This window comes from Microtus pennsylvanicus, chromosome 6 (assembly GCF_037038515.1).
Source record: "Microtus pennsylvanicus isolate mMicPen1 chromosome 6, mMicPen1.hap1, whole genome shotgun sequence".
Taxonomy (NCBI): domain Eukaryota; kingdom Metazoa; phylum Chordata; class Mammalia; order Rodentia; family Cricetidae; genus Microtus; species Microtus pennsylvanicus.
Genome location: NC_134584.1, coordinates 46,695,500 through 46,715,855, shown reverse-complemented (window position 1 = coordinate 46,715,855; position 20,356 = coordinate 46,695,500). Strand labels below are relative to the sequence as shown.

Genomic DNA, 20,356 nt, shown 5'->3' with positions numbered 1-20,356 from the left:
ACAGAGATCGGCCTGCCTCTGCCTCCCGAGTGCTGGGATTAAAGGTGTGCGCCACCACCGCCCGGCTCTGCTTTTGTTTTTAATTTATAGTTATTTGTGGAAGGGTTGGATCCATAAAGAACTCAATGAGCCATACTGGGAAGCTCCATTTTATTTCTTTACATACACATGAAAAACCAAAAACAAATGAATAAGTCTATCTCAGAAAAACAGAAAACCCAAAAGTAAATTGAGGAAGAGGAATTCTCCCAAGCTACATTTTGATATTTGAATCACAGTCTTTGTAACCAGATAAATACACATAATATTTTAATTTAATTCAGTAGATGAAACCTTGAAAATAAATTTCAGAGTAGCATGAGATATTATGACAAGATACAAATGTTGCTGTAAAATCGCTTGATTATAGAGTACGGTGAGCCACATACTTGTTATGAAAAATGTGAGCCTAAGTAAATAATTCATTTTTCGTGAGATTAGAATTCACTAATATTCGTATGTCTGCTGTAACTGGGTTAAAGATTTTTAGAAATATCTATTCTTGCTTTTAATTACTATTAAACTGAAATTAATGAATACACTTCTCTTTTGAATTTAAATAGGCTCTTTCCCCTGAGGAGTTCAGTCATAGGACATGCTGTTGAATATCAAACAATTAGAAAGGTTTATTTGCCTACTTAACACAAATGCTGGATAAAAGCTTCAGGGTCATTTGGAGGATTTTTGGGTTACAGCCTGCTATAACCTTGCCACCTTACCGCTGCCATTTTTCTTAGCCACCTGACTGCATAGAATTGGAGGCGCAGACTCCCAGGAACCTTGTTCTCCATACCCTGTTTCACAGTTTACTGCTAGTTCAAATGCTCCCCGCCCGCCGAGTGCACTGGGATGAACTACACTTTACCTAGTGGAGAAGTACGACCCTGACGTTTACCTTCTGGTTTGGCTTTGAAGGATACTGGTGATTGTTAGGCTCACTTCAGATCCAGAGAAGACACAAGTCCTTCTTTTTTTGGTGGGCAGCCTAGCCTTCAATGGTTGAGTCATCTCTCCGGCCTATGAGTCCTTTGAAAGCCCCCCCCCCCCCCGCTTTCTTTCCCTCTTGAGTGTCTAGCACTTATCACAAATGTAACACCTATATAGGGTTAGCATGCTGGATGCAGATTTTTGTACCTCAAAGAGCAGGGATCGGGGTGTATCTTTTATGGACTGTAGCAGCAGCAGTTTCCCTCCCAGGAACTCACAGTTTTCCCTGATAAACAGAGAGCTCCTGAAGAAATGTAAGACATTTCCAGTGATACGGAAGCAAATAGATTGCCGCGTTAACACCTGTGCCCATAAAACAAAAGTGATTGCATGTGGGCGCTCTACAGTTTGCCTTTTGTTTCTGAAAACACGTGGTGTTCGTATTTCTTCTATGCTGTGTCAGTGCTGGGTCTGTTACTCTTTTTCTCGCATGCTCTTGCTGCCGGGCTAGAGGGTTGAACCACTGAAGGCAGTAAATGGAAAAAGAGATATAAGACGGAGAAAGGGACTTATAGGAAAATGCACTTGGGTGAGGAGGGAGGGGTTGGAGTTTGGAAAGACAGGAAAATGGAAGACATTTCAGGTTGGAGAGCAGAATGGGGGCTGGGGCGAAGGCCCAGTTGGGAAAATGCCTTCTACGCAACCTTGAGGGCATGAGTTTGGTCACCAGAACCCACATTTTCGAACACTCCAGGTGTGTTGGTGCTTCTTTATAATCTCAGTGCTGGAACCAGAGCTAGGCAGAACCCAGGGGCTTGCTTGACAAGTCAGCACAGGCTGCTTGGTGAGCTCCAGACCAGTTGTCCTCTGAGCTCCAGGCGTGTCCTGTGGCATGTGTGTGCCCACAAACATAGACACACACTTGCACACAATGCACACACACTCACACAATAGAAAAGATCAAACCGCAGTCACTTTCTTTTGTCCCGACATTCTCTCCTGAGTTGGTCCCTCCTGCCTTTGTTCCTTATTGTCAGGATGGGAGGAGGATGGGAGGACCGTGTTCCAAGAATCTTTAGTCTTGCTCCTTTTCCCCGTAGGCCTCAAGTTTTAAAACAAGGCTAAAGTAGTGGAATAGGCTGAAGATGTAGCTAAGTGGTAGAGTGCTTGCCTGCCATGTGCAGGGACCTGGATTAATGCCCAGTACAATGTCTGGTTCCTCACACTTACAGTTTTTTAATTGAGAAAAAAGATGGTATGTTAATTTTTTTAATAAATACTAAACTTTTATGCAGGGCCTCAGTTAAGCTGTATGAAGAATGTTTGACAGAAAGGTAGACTTGAAGCCACCTTTTCTGAGAGTCATGGTAACCTATACCTGTAATCCCAGCCTAGAGAGGTTCAGGCCTGAAGAAGGAGAGTTCAAGACCAGCCTGACTATGAAACAAGATAGTGTCTCAAAACGAGAACTGAAAACCAAAGTACAAACAAAACAACAACACAAAGAAAGAAAAACAAACCTTTTTTCTTTCCTTTCCCCTCTCTCTCTCTCTCTCTCTTTCCTTCCCTCCTCCTCCTCCTCCTCCTCCTCCTCCTCCTCCTCCTCCTCCTCCTCCTCCTCCTCCTCCTCTTCTTCTTCTTCTTCTTCTTCTTCTTCTTCTTCTTCTTCTTCTTCTTTTGTTGTTTTGAGACAAGGTCTTTTATAGCTCGGACTGGCCTTGAACTCACTGTGTGGCTGAAGCTGGCCCTGAATTTCTTATCCTCCTACCTCTATCTCCTGAGTCCTGGGATGACAAGTGTGTACTGCTGCCATTTTTTGCCTTTCTCTTCCCCCTTCCCCACTAGCCTCTGGCACTGTTGACAGCAAGAATAGCATGTCACTATTGCTAGCCATCATTCTTAGAAAGTGTCTGTGTACCTGCAGGTCCTCCAAAGATACACTAGCTTAGTGGTAGAGCACTCGCCTAACATGTGCAAAGATCTGAGTTTGATGAGAGCTTCCATCAGGACAGGAATGGAGCAGTTATACGAGGGTGAGCAGGAGGCCCGTGGAAGCTGCAGGTGGAGCGCTACGTCCACAGCCAGAGCCAGGCACACAATTAAGTTTTATCTCTCACCTTCCTTGGAACTTCTCAGGAAGTGTCAGTTCTCGAAGAGATTCTGTGTAGTAGGTTTGCAGTTATCAGTTCAGCTATTGAGTTGGCAGGATTTCAGGCACTGGTTCGCTGTCCGCACTGGTTGTCTTCAAGCAATATAAGCACTGGGCAGAATACACTAGTAGATGTGGACTGTGCTCCCCAGTGCGTGAGAGTTTCCTATGGTGGTCAGAAATGGAGTTTCTCTGAGGAGGCCTGTCATCCCATCCTTACTAGAATGGAGCAGAGTTTCAGTTATGGGTGTATTATAGGTTAGAAGGTCAAATTGGGCAAAAGCAAGAGGATTTTCTTTTCCTTTTTTTCTTTCATGTCATTTCATTTACTTTTTGCCCTTGAGGCAGAGCCTCACCATGTAACCCTGGAACTTGCTATTGTAGATCATGCTGTTCTTGAATTCACAGAAATCGGTCTCACGAGTACTGGGATTAAAAGCATATACCACCATGTCTGGTCAAAGTACAAGTCTTTTGTTCTTTCAAAATCTACTTTCTGGATTATGTTGGTCATTAATATGCATATTAGTTGTGAAGCTGATCTCCAAAATGGCTATCAGAGCTAATCCACACTAAATACTATTATTTTTTTACAGAAAATTTGGAAGATCTGTTTTCCCAGTTTCAATGTCCAGGATTATCAGTGTTACTTTCAGTTGCTTCCCCCAAGGGTTGGTTTTATATAGCCAACATTTGGTCATTTACTTTGGACATTCAATGCGGACAGAATACGATAGTGGTTGTGTAAGTCAGGCTTCTCCAAAGGAACAGAACTGATAGAATGGAAAAAAACCCTGTGTGTGTGTGTGTGTGTGTGTGTGTGTGTGTGTGTGTGTGTGTGTGTGATTGACTAGAGTGGCTTACAGGCTGAAGTCTGAGTAGTCCAACAATGGCTGTCTCCTGACAGGAAATCTAAGAATCTAGTAGTTGTTCCATTTGTAAGACTGGATTTCTTAGCAGTCCCAATCTGGTGCTGGAGTCCCAGGGAAGTCATAGAGGGTCGCCCATTCTCAGTCTGTGTTGGAATGCCAAAGAAGTGGGTTCTTACACCAGCAAAGGAATGGCTCAGGAACAGGGTAGATGAACTTGCCAGCGAGAGTGAGGAAAAAGCAAGTTTCCTTCTTCCATATCCTTTTGTGTGGGCCACATCTTCTCAAGAGGCCAGTGAGGAGCATGGTGTTTTAGTCATGGCTAGGGAGCTGTCTCAGTGGGTAAAAATGCTGGCTTCAAAGGACTGGTGATGTTAGTGCAGGTCTGCCAAACCCAAGCCCCTGAATTCGGATCCCAGAACCATGTAGCCTAGCATCTGAATTCCCAGTATGCCCCTGGGGATGGGAGACAGAGGCCGGAGACTCTCCAGAAGCCCAGAGCCAACTACCCTGCTTTATGAAGCTGAGGAGAACCTGTCTCAAGGTGGAAAGTGAGGCGTGACACTTGAAGGTGTCTAACTGCTACACACTGACATACATAGGCACACGTGCACACACGTGCACGCACAACACACACAAGTTTTTATCAATTTTGCTGTTTTCATGTGTGTTACTAGAGTCTAGGAAGTCCCGAATGAAATCACTGCTGATTAGTTTCAAGGAAAACAGAAGGTTGACTGGGTAGTTAAACAAACAAAAGGTTTGGGCCATTTAGACAGCAAACATGCATGTAAGAGAAGAATAAAGGTAGGAAGGACGAGAGTAGTGCTTCTCAGGTTGTGGGCGAGCTTAGCAAATGGGGGGGGAGTGGGTAGTGATTGTTGAGGACTTTTGTTTGTAGACTCAAGAACATGAAGACATCTAAACCAATTTCTGGGTTTGTAATATTTTTCCCCCAAAAGGGCCTCCTGCTTTTACTATTAGAAGGGCTGTCAGGTTTTGGTACAGTGTTTGGAATAGCAGGACATAGCATGTCCTTGGAGGGTTGTGAGAACCTAAGGTGCAGTCCCCTGCCCTGGGCCTCATGTGGCTCTTTCTTGACTGCTGATACTCCTTGTTGGCCTCTGAGGATGAATCTTAGGTCTTCTCCTCCCCATTTCCCATCTGAGCAAACTCTCCCTACTTCACATTATTATCGACAGGTCGTAGTTACTCAGATGCTTACCTAGACAGATGCTGGTTTTCTAGAGTTGGACTCTTTGGCCTTCTACTGAAGTAGATTCTGAGGTCTGCGGAGGGAAATTATGAGAACATTTGAGAGTCTGAAAGAAACAAAGTTTAGTCTGTGTCAGTAGTGAATGGACGGGAGAAAGTGTGAATGGGTTGGAGAATTTTTGGTATGCTTTAACTTTTCTATTAAAGTGACCAAGGCATCGCAACTGCCCTCTCTTTCTGCCTCTCTGGTGGTCTGATGCCCCAGTGTTTTCAGTTTGCATTTTAGGCAACCTGAGAGGCAATAAATATTAGGTGGGTTGTGTGCCACACACATTTGTCTTCTCTGTAAAGCAAAGGGGAAAAGGGAGCTTACATATTTTTTTCTGATGTCTTAGGCTGTTTTTAAATTGTTGTATAATTAGACAGTTTGACTTAGAAATTTATGAAGAGTGATGTAAAAATCGGGGCAAGAACTACGCAGTTTCATGCCTGAAAAGCTGGACCGGTGCCTTGGGAGTTGCCTGATTCTAACGTTTTTCCCTCTTAGAGCTGCTGCTCAAAGCAAATTAAGTCACTACACAGATGCAATAAAGGACTGTGAGAAAGCAATAGCGATTGACTCAAAATACAGCAAGGCCTACGGAAGGATGGGGTAAGTGCTCAGAGTTGCCCAAAGTATTAACAAGTCGCATCATCCATGCTGTTGTGGAGGCTCGATGCTGAATATCCTAACAGTGCCCTCTGTGCGAGAATAAGACAAATACATGCAATAGAATGGAGAAAGTGACTCCCTTTGAGGATGAGGTCAGCAGAGGCTGTTTCATCACTGACTGGAGAAAGTTGTTGGAGAAAGCCACAAACCTGTATGAAAAGGCTCACTTCATAAGCTTGCACCATGAAAAAGCACCAAAAAGGTTCATAGGTCCCTAACCATGTATTTTCCCCAGACACCACTATTTAGTATTTGTTAGTTTTGTGTTTATGGAGACTTTATAGGATTTAATTTCTGTGAGTGAGAACTGGCCATATGTGCCTTTGGATCTCTTAAGTGCTGCCTGAGCTCCAGACTTACATATTTCATTAATTTTTATTTCTGTGTCTGAGTATTTAAAAGATGTTTTAAACTTCTTGTGTTTCAAACAGAACTCCTGCTCACTTCTTAAATCTTTCCCCTGCGTTCATCTACCCAGTGCTTAGGTCAGAAGCCGACTTGTTTTCCATCCATCTCATCTCCTGGCACTTCTGTTCTGGTCTTATTTTCCTGTGTATCTTGGATTCAGTTTTTGACTGGCTTGTTTATAGGCCTAGCACAATTGCCACCTCTTACCTAGTCTACTTTAGAAACCTCCCAACTGGTCTTTATGCCTTAATTCTATACCTCACCAATATTTATCCTTGGCAGAGAAGCCAGAGTAAGTAGAGAGAACATTTGCCTAGTATTCAGGTAGCCCTGGATTTGAGCCCCAAGACTGTATAAACTGGATTTGGTGCTGCATGCCTACAATCCCAGCACTTTAGAGGAAGAAGCAAGAGGATCATGAGTTCAAGATCATCCTTGGCTACCTAGCAACATTAAGGCCAGCCCGGGCTACGTAAGACCCTGTCTTAGACCTGCCCACCAAATCCTAAAAGTATAACTCAAACATTACAAATCATTCTTTTGCGACTACAGTTTAAAAGTCTGAACTATAAAGGGTCCCATATGAACAACATAGCCAGGAAATCTCTCCACTTCGTTTCTTTTGTTCCATCCTCACGTGCCTTTATTCCGTACTTTAAGCATACCACACCCACATCTTCCTTAGGGCTTCTGTGTTTACCGCTGCATCTGGGTAGATGGTCTTCTCCCGAGTTCCCTATGATTACTTTCTGTCATACGTGTCTTCAGGGTGTGGCCATTTTTGAGCAAACTCTGCTGTCGTTCTCTTTAATAGTACCTATTCTGTATGCATGCTTGTTGTGTGTGCTCCTCAGGTGGAAGGGGAGTTTCTTAAAATGAGGAACTTTTTAAAAAATTGTGGAATGCTCAGGATTTAAGATAGTACCTGGTACATAGTAGGCTCTCAATACTTGTTGATGATTAATTGGAAAGGCTGCTGAGGATCCTTCAAGATTGGCTAATAGGAAACTAATTGGGTTGTAAGAGTTTCTTATTTTATTTACATGAGAAGGCTGTGAGGTAATCCAGAAAAGAAAGAATTATATTAATTTGTTTAAAAACAATCCCAGAACAAATGAGACACTCAATACTCTCTCTTTATACATGTTCTTACTGCTTAATTCTGATGTAATTTTCAAGCACATTATAGGTAGGAAAAGCTAAAGATTGAAATTTAATAATGCATGGACTTGTGCCTGTGATGGTAATTTATTATTTGAATGACGAGAGATCCTTATTTTGTCTGTCTGACAATTAATGTGTTGTTTAGGACTAGTCATCAGATAACCACACTCTAGTTTTGGAAAGATGGGAAACTGAGGCCAGTGGGATGGCTCAGCAGGTAAAGACTCTGGCCGTGTAAGTCTGACGATCCCAGCTCAATTCCCTAGCCCGTGTTAAAGTGGAAGGAAAAGAGCAAATCAACAGAGCCGCCCTCTGGCCTCCATGCTTGTTCCATGGCAGGCGTCAGTAGTTTTTAATAGCTGTAGGGAAGTGAAACAGTAAAAGAAAAAGATGGAAAACTAATATTTATTTTTGTTCAAGATCCTTTGGGAGGGAAGCATGTGGGGTGCTCAGAAGTGCACAGTGTTTAGAGGCAGATGTGTCCCCACTGAGGCCCGTGGGCTGCACGTGTCCCAGATAGCTGTTGGTGGCAGTGTTGTCATAGGGTCAAATGGTTTGACACTGCTGGTTTCTTAGAGTCCTTAGACATGATGTCAGCATCATAGATTTACGTGATCGCAAGATTTCTAGCACAGATCTTCGTTTAGCTCAGCCTAGAAATTCATAAAGCAAATTCCTTTATTTACAATACATGTTGGTCTTAAAAAATAGTATGTTTCATTTCTGAGCTTTAGGTTGGATGTTCCGTGGGAGACACAGTCAAACTGAAAGGAGACCATTCAGGTTTATAGAATCTTGGAGTTGGGAGAATTTTAGTGCCGTCTCTCAGAACCATAATATAATGAGGATTCAGTGTAATCGGGGTTAGAATTGAATACTAAAGCATTTTTTCATTCTGCTCTGTTTCCCAAGGCTGGCCCTCACTGCCATGAATAAGTTTGAAGAGGCAGTTACCAGCTACCAGAAGGCACTGGATCTTGATCCTGAAAATGATTCCTATAAGTCAAATCTGAAAATAGCAGAACAGAAGTTAAGAGAGGTGGCTAGTCCTGTAAGTTGTCACTGTAAAGTCTGTGGAATAGATCTGTCACTCACGATTGATTGACATCGTCGTGGCTGGAATGAATCTCAGATATAACTCTTTTACAGACAGGAACTGGCTTGAGCTTTGACATGGCCAGCTTGATAAATAACCCGGCGTTCATCACCATGGTGAGTATACTTTCTTTTTGATCTACTGGCTGCTGTCCACTATATATTTGCAAACCGTTTCTGCCATACTTTTTAAGGAGATGGAATCTTTTAAAAGTTGCTGGCACTGACCCAAAGCCCTTGGGCTCAAGTGATTTTCCTGCCTCAGTCTCAAGAAGGCTGGCAGTGCAGGCTCTAAAATGTTTTAGAAGCAAATAGAGGAGTTTTTGGTAAGTGGCAGGTTTATGGCAGAGGCAAGGATAGAGGCTCTTCACCTGTCTGCCTTGCTCGGAGGGAAGCGAGGGTGGATGTTAGAAAGCCTGCAGCTTTCCTAAACTGGAATAGAAGTCAATGTTTGTGTGACTCTGTGTACTTTATAAGTCAAAACTCATAGTTTTCACTAGATTGCCAATTTTCAAATATATGAAAGGTTAAAAACCATTGTCTTGGGCTGGTGAGATGGCCCTGAAGGTAACAGTGTTTGCTGCACAAGCTGGTGATCCAAGTTCAGTTCCCACGGTTCATGTGATGGAAATGAAAGGACTGACTCCTACAAGTTGCCTTTTGATCTCCACGCAAGCGTGGTGGCACAAGTAATGTGCATATATACCAAATGCACACCACACTCTCTAGACAGACAGACAGATAGACAGATAGAGACAGACAGACAGATAGATGTAATTTAAAGCCCCAATGTCATATAAAACTGGTCCTAGGAAGATATATCTATCAATTGATATCTGAAGATTTTGATTATAGCAAATACCCAAGCTTGCCCCTCGGTATTGTTGACCTGTTTTCTGTCCTAAGCGTTTATGTTTTTAAAAACAGCTTCTCATGTAGCCCAGGCTGTCCTCAAACTTGGTATGAAGCTGAAGGTGACCTTGAGTTTTCGATCTTTCTGCCTCCTGCATGCTGGGATTACAGCGTGTACTACTAAATTCAGTGTATGCAATGCTGGAAGCTGAACCCAGGACTTCATGCATCCTAGGCAGCTAAGCAGCATCCCTAGATTTGCCCTCTGTTCTTCAAATCAACAAAATAACTTAGAGACCTTTGAAAAACAATCATAATTCAGCCCAGTACTTAGTGGGTTTAGGATGTCACCCGGGTCTATAGTGCCCCATGAATGACTGCACACTTTGCATGAAAACATTCTGCTGCCTGGCATGGAAGTGGATGTCTGTCTGTAGTGCCTGCTTTGGAAGCCCGACGAAGGAAGATGGAGAGTTTTAGGTCATCCTTGCCTACATAGGAATTTGAGGCCTGCCTTGGCTACATGGCAAGACCCTGTTTCAATACAAAGCCATACATACTCCATCATTGACTGTACTTCTGGAATAGGAATAGCTCCTATTCATCTTTGTTCAGATAAGTGTGTTTTATAATCATTAAATCCTTAGTTCAACCGAAAGACATAGTCCTCTATCAATTCAGTTGGCCTTCTTACCTATTTGCTGGCAAACACATGCCCCCTTTTAAATCTTGTGATGTTCTAGAGCCTGGCTTACTCATTTCCAAACCATAAGCAAGTTATATTCTCAGGTTATGTTACTGTAACATAAAATGAAAATTATTGTTATTAAATTATTATTATTAAAATTCAGATTAAATTTAATCTCTAAACTGCTACATCCAAAACGAGGTGGGACAATACCACGTAGGAGCTTGCAGGGTTAGAAACACATTTTGACTCTTAAAAGGGGACCAGGGTCGGTTTGTGGGTGAACCTCCATAGCAGAGCACTTGGGTAACATTCTCGAAGGCTTGATTCCCAGCACTGCTCTAATACAAAAACACATAAACACAGAAGTAAAGTCAGGGCTGAGAACATAGGTCAGTGGTAGGCATGTTTAGTGTTCAAGAAGCTCTGAATTCAATCCTCAGTACTGTCAAATAAAGGAAGTAATAGAAACAGATGACAATTATAAAGAAAATTAATAGCAAAGGACCAGGTTGATTGTTGATTAAAATGGAGATTTGAGGATTGGTTGGCTTGCCATTGTTGCTCTGTGACGGAAGCATGGAGGCCTTCCTTCATCTCCGGACCACTACAGAGGGCTGTTCTGGTCTCCATAGCATGGTCAGTCACATCCAGCTCCTTGGTGTCATCCTTCTTACCAGTACACAATCTCAAGCTGAGAGATGGCTCAGCGGTTAAGAGCCCTGACTGGTCTTCCAGAGGTCCCGAGTTCAATTCCAGCACCCACATGGTGGCTCACAACCATCCTTAATGAGATCTGGTGCCCTCTTCTGGCCTACAGAGATACATCAGACAAAACACTGGATACATAATAATAAATAAATAAATCTTCAAAAAAAAAAGTACACAGTCTTGGCCTTGCGATGGTGGCATACACCTTTAACCCCAAATTCAAGGCCAGCCTGAACTACAGAATGAGTTCTAGGACAGCCAGAGCTACACAGAGAAACCGTGTTACAAACAAAAAGCACAAGGGTTTTTTTTTTTTTTTAATAGTTTTAAAGTTTCTCTTTTTCCCTTTTGGTCCGTTGATCTGATCAGTCATGGCAATGCTCTCCATCAACTGTATTTTTTTATTGTCTGCAGCCTCACGCTCCTTCTCTCTTATACCTTCCCATTCACACTAGAACACCCCACCCCACCCCCCAATGTTAGGGTTTGCATCACTGGGTTTTATTCCTGTATCTTTACAAAATCTTTGTAACATCCCTCAGCATTACTGCCATATTTTAACAGGCAATTGTGTTTTCCAATTACAGGCTGCAAGTTTAATGCAGAACCCTCAAGTTCAACAGCTGTGAGTATAACAGTTCCTCATGCCTTTGCCTTCTTGTTGCCAGGCTCCTAATCCGAGCAGCTCGTCTCACAGTTGATAAAAATGCACCAAATTCCTGTTACTTAGAACTTAAGGTCGACTTAAACACTTGATTCAATCCCTTCTATGGTGCTGATACACTTGTCTGGCTTTTCCATCCTGTGAAGAATATAAGCTAATCTCCATGTATGTTTCTTATTATCCTAGAATGTCAGGAATGATGACAAATGCCATCGGAGGACCTGCCGCTGGGGTTGGAGGCCTAACGGACCTGTCTAGCCTCATCCAAGCGTGAGTGTTTGCCCTAGCTTGCTTCCCATCAGATGGATAAGACACAGTGGTCAAAATCAACTTGGTGAGGGAAAGCTTTATTTCAGCTTGCAGGTTACAGTCCGTCATGAAGGGAAGTCAGGGCAGGAACTCAAGGCAGGAACTTGGAGGCAGGAAAAACCAATTCCTCCAAGTTGTTCCCTGACTTACACATGTGCTCCTGCCAATAAATAAGTGGATGTTGAAAATGCTTTTGAACGTGACCACTCATGCACATGCATGCGTGTTTGGTCTGATGATGCAGTGTTGCCCTTCAGACTCATGGTGTTCTTTCCTGGTACTTTTGTGTGTTAGAGTTTTGTTGTTTGACACAGAGCTTCATGTAACTCAGGGCGGCTGTCAATTTGCCATGAGGATGAGAATGAATTTGAATTCCCCAGCCTCCTGCTTTCCCCTCCCAAGAGCTGGGATTATAGGCATGGACTCATGTGTCCTGCTCCTAATGCTTATTTTTAAAAGAAATAATTTATGTTCACTAAATATTCTGTTTTGAGAGTTGATAAATTCAATGAGGTTTCCTATACTTATCTGAATTTTTATTTAAGAACTAAAATCACAAAATTCAGTTTCAGCACAATAATAAAAATACCATATTCGATAACTAAAATAAATAAACAAAAGAAAAACTCTAGGACAGGCAAGCTATAAATCTCAGCAGCTGTCTAGAAGAGAAGAATCAGGAAGAGAAGGGAAAATGAGAAAGAAAATCCCCACAAATGACTCCCTTCCCTCTCACAAAAAAAAAAAAATCCATGTTGTTTGAGTTAAGCCAGTGTGGAGGTCAGCCATGGTAGCAACATCATAAAGCAACATGGCAGGTAGGGGCTTCAGAGAAAAAGTAGGGAACTCAGAGTACCAGAAAAATCCTGTGTAGTTGCTGACCAGCATCCAAATGAAAGAGACAAAAACAAAAGAATAGGAATTTCATCAGGACTCGGAAAAGTGACTAGACCCAAGGAACCTCATGATGGCTTGTATAAACTGTCTAAACTCTTTTTTTTTTTTGATACTAGGTCTTATAGAGACCATGCTATCCTTCTCATTACGCTGCTGAGGGTGGTTTTGAACTCTTGATCTTCTTGCCCCTCTCTCCCAACTGCCAGAATCATAGATGTGCACTACCATCCTGTTCCAAAGCTGGGTATGGTTGTTTAATGAGGTGTGGGGATTGAACCTAGAGCCTTAGGAATGCTAGGAAAGGGTTCTCTTGGGCTAGAGAGGCGGCTCAAAGGTTAAGAGCACTTGCTGCACAATAATGAGAAGTGGAGTTCTGATCTTCACACGTACATAAAGGACCTGGGTATCCCATACACACCTCTCACTTCAGATCCAAAGGCCAGAGACAAGAGGACCACTGGGGCTTGCTGGTTTCCAGCTTACCCAAGAAAATGCAAGTTCCAGATTCAAGGAAAGGCAGGAAGAAATAGAGGACACCCGGCATCTCTTCTGGCCTAGGCTTGTACATCTGCATACCATGTGACTCTGTGCACGTGTGCACGCATGTGTGTGCGTGTGTGCACACAGTTCTGTCATTGAACTACATTCCCATGCCTATGTTAAAACTTTGTCTTTTAAAAATTCGCTTTTCAGCTGGGTGGTGGCGCATTCCTTTAATCCCAGCACTCGGGAGACGGAGGTAGGCAGATCTCTGAGTTTGAGGCCAGCCTGGTCTACAGGCTGAGTTCCAGGACAGCCAGGGCTACACAGACAAATCCTGTCTTGTCCCCCTCCCCTGCCAAGAAAAATAAGTTTGTTTTTCTGTGACCTCTAATAGGACCCAGCTTGGGAGCTGTTAGGTCTCTCCAGAAACTAGGAAGCCGTGGTGCTGCTAAGAGCATTGTTTCAGGACATACTGTAAAGGAGCATACCTTTTAGTCCTTTGAGTAATGTGTGGACAAGTAACTTGCATTCAATTCAGGCACTCCTATTTTAGCTTAGGCATTTTGTTTCATATTGTGATCTGCACCAAAAGGCTGACAAGCAAAGGGTGTTTTGCTTTCTAAAATGAACTCTGTCCTGGCTGGAGAGATGACGCAGCTGGTAAAGAGCTTGCCTTGCTACCATGAAGACGTGAGTTCCATCCACTGAACACGATTCAAAAAATCAAACCAAACAAAACTGGAAGTGATGACACATCTTGTAATTACCACGCTGGGGAAATAGGGACAGGAGAATGAGTCCCTGGGGCTTGCTGGCCTGTTCGCTGGCCTGACTGACATTGCAGCTTTCTGGCCAGTAATTAAACCCTGTCTCAAAGCAAACAAAAGAGGTAGATTACACCTGAGGACCAATGTTGACACTTGATTTTCGAGCTCCATGTGTGTGTGCACCTGCCCTCTGTGCAACAGTACACACATGAAATGTACACACACACACACACAGACACACACAGACACACACAGACACACAGACACACACACACAGACACACACACACATGAAATGTACACACACACATACACACACACAGACACACACACACACAGACACACACATACACACACACACATACACACACACACACATACACACACACACATACACACAGACACACACACACACATACACACACACACACACACACAGACACACACACACACACAGACACACACACACACAGACACACAGACACACACACACAGACACACACACACACAGACACACAGACACACACACACACAGACACACACACACACAGACACACAGACACACACACACACAGACACACACACACAGACACACACACACAGACACACACACACACACACCGTATGAACTCTCTGTCCTGTAGTAATGCTATCTGGAATATAGCATTATAGGAACAACGTTATGTTTCTAAAACTTGTGTATAGAATAACTTGTGTTATATTCCCTTGGGTAGTTCCCAGTGTCTGCAGTACGTTTTGCACTGTGGCTAGAGAGTCCCCCACCCAATTTATTCTGCCTTTTTCCTGCAGGGGACAGCAGTTTGCTCAGCAGATCCAACAACAGAATCCGGAACTGATAGAGCAGCTGAGGAATCACATCCGCAGCAGGACGTTCAGCAGCGGCACGGAAGAACATTCCTGACTTGATCGGGACCCTCACCCCCAGTACAGATAGTGGTTCTGACATGTCCACCTGTAGATAATAGCCCAAAACCAAGTAACCGAAACCACCCTACACAATGTCTGGAAATAATGGAGGAAAGTCTCTTGTGTAAATCCGTTTAGAGTATAGTTTATCACCAACAGACTTGAACATAACACAAACTCCTTCGGAAACAAACCATCAATAGCCTTGTTAAGAGCTAATACAGCCTTGGGACAAGGGCCCATCCATTTTAAAACTTTTATCATCCTGTTTGTATATCAGACTTAGTACAGAGTATATTTATTGAACAGTAGGGCTATTTACTGGAAAGTTCTTTAGCTACAGGTTTCCCTAGGCCATGGTTTTGAGAGAGGCAATGACTAAGTGGAGAACTTCTCATGCTGGTTTGGAAGAAATGTGCTTGGTAGCACATCAGGAGAGGAGCTTTGGCATGTGCCACCATCAGTAACACATGTCTGTTGTGGGTACCAGTACTGTCTGTAGGGTGGCTTGTACTGGGGACAGGGAATCTTTAGTTTGATGCAGGCGATGTTTTGGAGATACTGTGAATGTACAGAATGCACCGGAAGGATGCTCAGGTTTTCTGCCTCGATTTTAACTAATCCTGTCTGTAGTTTAGGTTTGGTAGCATTCGCATGGTCAGTTAAGTACATAATGAAGCACACTTAGAGATCCTTAACGGCACTGGTCGGGCCAGTGCACACAACTGCTCTGTTTTGTCCTGGTCTTATTGTCACAGTTTCATTGGTGGGAAACTTACCTAGGGCAGTGTCTAGTTACACTTTACAAAGCCACTGACCGGGCCCCAAATTAGGGGATTTCTAAGTGGAATTTAATTATGTGCCCATCCGCAATGATTTTATTTTTTTACTTTACCATTATGTGATGGGTAACAAAGGCATCTATCGCCGACACTGCTCCTCTGTGGGATCCTCGGCTGCAAGTTTGGCTTAGCATGACAGTCTTATGCTTAACTTTAATTTATTGCAATTTAAACATATCAGGAGATTTCCAGTATCTTACCATATTTATGCATCTGGCATATGGTTAGTAGAAAGAAATGGCATGAGATACTAGTGGCATGACTCTAGGTGACTTGGTGGATGAGAAAATTCCAGTTTCAAATGGAATTTGCTTATGAACCAAAAAAAATTGGTTAAATGGGGGCTGTTATGTAATGATTTTACAGGCGTGACGAGGGAAGAGTGAAAGAACGTAATTTAAGATGAGACTAGCCTTACAGCCTTCCCGAAGCTCTTCTCAGTCTGTGCATTTAGGAGCTCGAGGTTTCAAAACCTTTTTTTTTTTTTTGCCAGGCAGTGGTAGCACACGCCTTTAATCCCAGCACTCAGGAGGCTGAGGCAGGTGGATCTCTGTGAGTTCGAGGCCAGCCTGGTTTGCAGAGCACGTTCTAGGACTGGCTCCATAGCTACTGAGGAACTGAGAGACCCTGTCCTGAACAAAAAAAAAACCAAACAAACCAAAAATCAAACCCTTTTTCTTTTTCGCCTTTTGTGAGACAGTGGTTTTGTAATTTTACTGTACATCAGGTGGGGAAAATTAATTAATTCAAAATTCTGGTGTAGGGTCATATCATCAAATAAGATTCACCATTTTAAACAGTGCTCCACGCAGTCAGGCCTCAACTTTAGAACAAATAAAGTTGCGTAAGGTTGGGGGTCTCTCCTCAAGTAGCCAGCAGGCACCTGGGCAGTCTCACGTGGGACAGCCAAGAAACAGTTCTGGTAGAGAACGGGAACCTCTGACAGAGAACTGGGTTGTGTCGGCTGTCACACAGTGTTCATGAGTGTTCTTCACACAGAGTGAAGTACTTCCTGCTTACATAAAGCTTAGGACTGGAGTCAAAGACAATTCAAAGCTGACAACTAAAAGCCCAGTCCTCCAGTGCTGAATATGTTAATAATCCTAGAACAGGCTTTCAGTTCAATAAAACTGGTGAATCCTTGACTAGGCAACAGAAAATACAAATTAACAACAGCATCAGAGATGGAAGAGAGAGTGCTTGCCTAGGAAGTGAGCACTGGGTTCAATTCCATCACTGCATTAAAGAAGAAACACGTAGGAAAGGAGCAGATATACTAGGAACAGCTCCTGTGGGGTATTAGAAGGGAAACTGGGGGTCGGCAGCATAGTGCCTGCCCAGCAGGAAGCCCTGGGTTGCTCCTTCCCTAGTACTGCATGGAACTGGAAGGGCAACGTGCACCAGTAATCCAACACTTTGGAGGTGGAGAAATTAAACACCAGTATTGGCTGCAGGAGACCCAGTTTCAAAACCAGTAGGAAACAAACAACAAAAAGGACAATTAGAAAGCCTTTGTGAAGAAATTTCCATGCCTTCCAGGACAAACAAAAAACAAAACAAAAACTGGTTAGGCTCAGATGATCTCGGTAGTCAGCTCTACCAAAGTCTTCAGGAGAGAATAATATCCATTCCATATGGCTTCCAAAACACAGAAGAGGAAGAAATAGTTCCCAACTCACTTGACCAGTAATATCCTGGTAGGAACGACCCTTTCTCATCAGCAGCTGTGGAACACTGACTTCCTGTGCTAACACTCTTGGCTAAAGGTAGCTTTTCTTTTTACACAAAATCAAGGAACTGGTGTATCTTCCATTTCACTTTTTGGTTTGTTTCTATAGGAATGAATATACTGCCGATATCTCTTCCTACTTCCATGGTGTTTCCTTATTCAGTACACTTTTTACTCTTCAGGTCCATCCATCACGTTGAAATCATCACATTGCAAGCTAGTTCAAGATATTTTTTTTTTTGAGTGGTCTGATTTTTCTAGCTGTCTTAAAATTCTTAAGAAACTTCCCCAAGTATTCTTCTCCTTGTCAGGAAAATACACTTGCTCAGAGAGAAAGGATGGCATTGAATACTTATATACATTTGAATTCAGAATGCCTCGCTTCCATGACCCCATTTTGTTGGAGTAGCTGAAACTGTTACCATGCTATGCAAAACTGAACATGCCCTTTGTATGGAAATGGAATTTCATTTACTGTACCAAATCATCAATCTAGTTTTTATAATAGCTGACACAGATCCTTTATAAGATGGCATTTATCTTTTATTTAGAGTATGAACAATATGTACCTATGTTGTTTATATACAGAAGAGACTTTGTAATTTAAAGTATATAGCAGAGTAACTTTTAAATTCTGAATGAATGCAAACATGGTTCAGTTATGAGAGGATGCTTGAAATAATGCTGATACAGACTGACTTGACCAGTCTCCGTCATCCTAAAGGAACCGACTTCTGTTCTTAATGCTTGCATTTTGTTTTGCATAGACGTTCATCAATCATGACTAATGTGAGGGCCAAGCCTCCTGGATACACCTTTCATTTTTGGACCAAATAATTTGTCATGGCAATAAATAATTATGCATTTAAGAGAAAGGGTTTTGTGTTTAACTTAATGCATTCTTAATATGTAAGCAATTATTAGATACTGGGAAATTTCAACTTGTCAAACCAGGGTAAGGGATATAACAGCATGGGTTTTTGTTTTCCTGCCAAATTGAGAAACATTTTGTTACGTTCCTACTGCAAAGCTGTTTAAAGACTTACTATATATACTTTTTGCTGATTTGTTCCTGACATAACGGGTATGATTAGATGGACAGACAAAATTTTTATATGAGTACATGTTAAAAAACAGGCCTGATGGTGGTGGTGCATGCCTTCAATCTTGGCAGAGGCAGAGGCAGGCGGATCTCTGTGAGTTCGAGGCCAGCCTGGTCTACAAAGTGAGTTCCAGGACAGGCTCCAAAGCTACAGAGAGAAGCCCTGTCTCAAAAAGAAAAACAAACAAACAAACAAAAAACCCAGCCAAAACAGATATGAAGTTGGGAATCACTTAAATGTGTATTATAAAATAAAACATTCTTCAGGAGTTTTTAGGTTAAAACTAGGAAATTATTAACCTTGATCAAAGTTAACTGAGTTGCCTTGGAATAGCTGGCCTGGTTCCTTGCTAGCTACTGCAGAACTGGCTCCAGGAAAGATGGCCTCATCCCTCAGCACAGTGTGCACCTCACCTGGGCAGCACACTAGAGCTGACCCTGTTGTCAGGAGACAGGTGAGCCAGCCCCGAGGGCACGAGGACAGCAGAGCTGACCCCACTCCTGCTCTCATCTGCCAGGTGGTGACAGTGGGTGAGGGAAAGATGCCCTTCCCCTTGCTACCCTTGGCAGGCAAGAGGGCTGGCCCTGGGATCATCAGAGATCTAGCATTGTCCTTCACGGGCTGCAGCACACCGGAGAGTGGGCTTACACCTCACCAGGGCACACCCTAGAGCTGGCCTTGTCCAGGCGCAGGTGAGCTGGCTCAGAGGGCATGACAGCTGAAGAGATGACCCTGCACTCCCTCCTCTCCCTGAACTGTCTGCCCATGTGGTGGCATGGGTGAGGGAAAGAACTAGCCTGCCCCTCACCAACTGCCCCACACAGGAGAGCAGACCCTCCAGTCTCCCAGGGCAGTGGTGGCCCCATGGTGTGAGTGTAGGTGAGCGCGGGGTGGGGGGGTTAGCCGAGAGGCAGAGCTAGAGAGGCCACCCAGGTGGTGACAGTGGGGGAAAGCTGGCAGGCTGCCCAGCCCAGCCCAGCTACCACCCAGGCCCAGAACCAGAGCTGAGCTGCTCACCCCCACGTCATCTATGCATGTGAAGGTGACGAATCTACAGATTTAAAACTTTAGGACAATAGGATATCCAAGAGGAGCCCCAATGAGAGCCCAGTGTCCTGGTGTAGCAGGTCAAAGACTGACAGCGAACACTTGCACGTGAAGAAGAAAGGGCTAAAGGGTTAACTGTGGAATTCAATTGGCCCCATTACCATTTCTATGCTGAGACCCTTTTTTTTTTTGGTTCATTTATTTATTTATTTTGTTTTGTTTGTTTGCTTTATTCGGTTTTCAGCTTTTCTTTAAAATTTTGTTTTGGCCCGGCGGTGGTGGCGCACGCCTTTAATCCCAGCACTCGGGAGGCAGAGGCAGGCGGATCTCTGTGATTTCGAGACCAGCCTGGTCTACAGAGCTAGTTCCAGGACAGGCTCCAAAGCCACAGAGAAACCCTGTCTCGAAAAAAAAAAAATAAATAAAATAAAATAAAATTTTGTTTTGGGGGGAGGTTGCAAGGGCGGAAGGAGGGTGGGGAAGAGACAGGTGGGATCGGATGCATGATGTGTAATCTGCAAAGAATTAGTAAAAGTTTAAGAAAAAAGTTAACTGAGTCAATCAATTCTGGTCTGCTGTGGAGTGTGTGTGAGATGTGTGTGAGAGCTGACCCTGCCCCTCACCTCATATGCCCCCTAGAGCAGTTGAGTGAGATGGCCCTGCGCCTTGCCTGGGTAACAGCGGAGCTGGCCCTGTGGTGAGTGTGGGTGAGATGTTGTTGATCTGCGTGCACTAACAGCCACACACCCATACAATGCTC

The 20,356-nt window shown here is 43.4% G+C and overlaps 1 protein-coding gene across 1 annotated transcript in view; it reads left to right on the top strand.

Moving 5' to 3' along the window:
• The window catches only part of Sgtb (small glutamine rich tetratricopeptide repeat co-chaperone beta), a 36,607-nt gene extending 18,286 nt beyond the window's left edge, over positions 1 to 18,321 (top strand). Inside the window, exons 6-11 of the mRNA XM_075976144.1 lie at positions 5,747 to 5,851; positions 8,396 to 8,534; positions 8,633 to 8,695; positions 11,417 to 11,454; positions 11,680 to 11,763; positions 14,759 to 18,321. Coding sequence (XP_075832259.1) covers positions 5,747 to 5,851; positions 8,396 to 8,534; positions 8,633 to 8,695; positions 11,417 to 11,454; positions 11,680 to 11,763; positions 14,759 to 14,870 — 541 coding nt within the window. The 3' untranslated portion in view covers positions 14,871 to 18,321. The remainder of the gene's footprint in view (positions 1 to 5,746; positions 5,852 to 8,395; positions 8,535 to 8,632; positions 8,696 to 11,416; positions 11,455 to 11,679; positions 11,764 to 14,758) is intronic.
• The last annotated feature ends 2,035 nt before the right edge of the window (positions 18,322 to 20,356 follow it).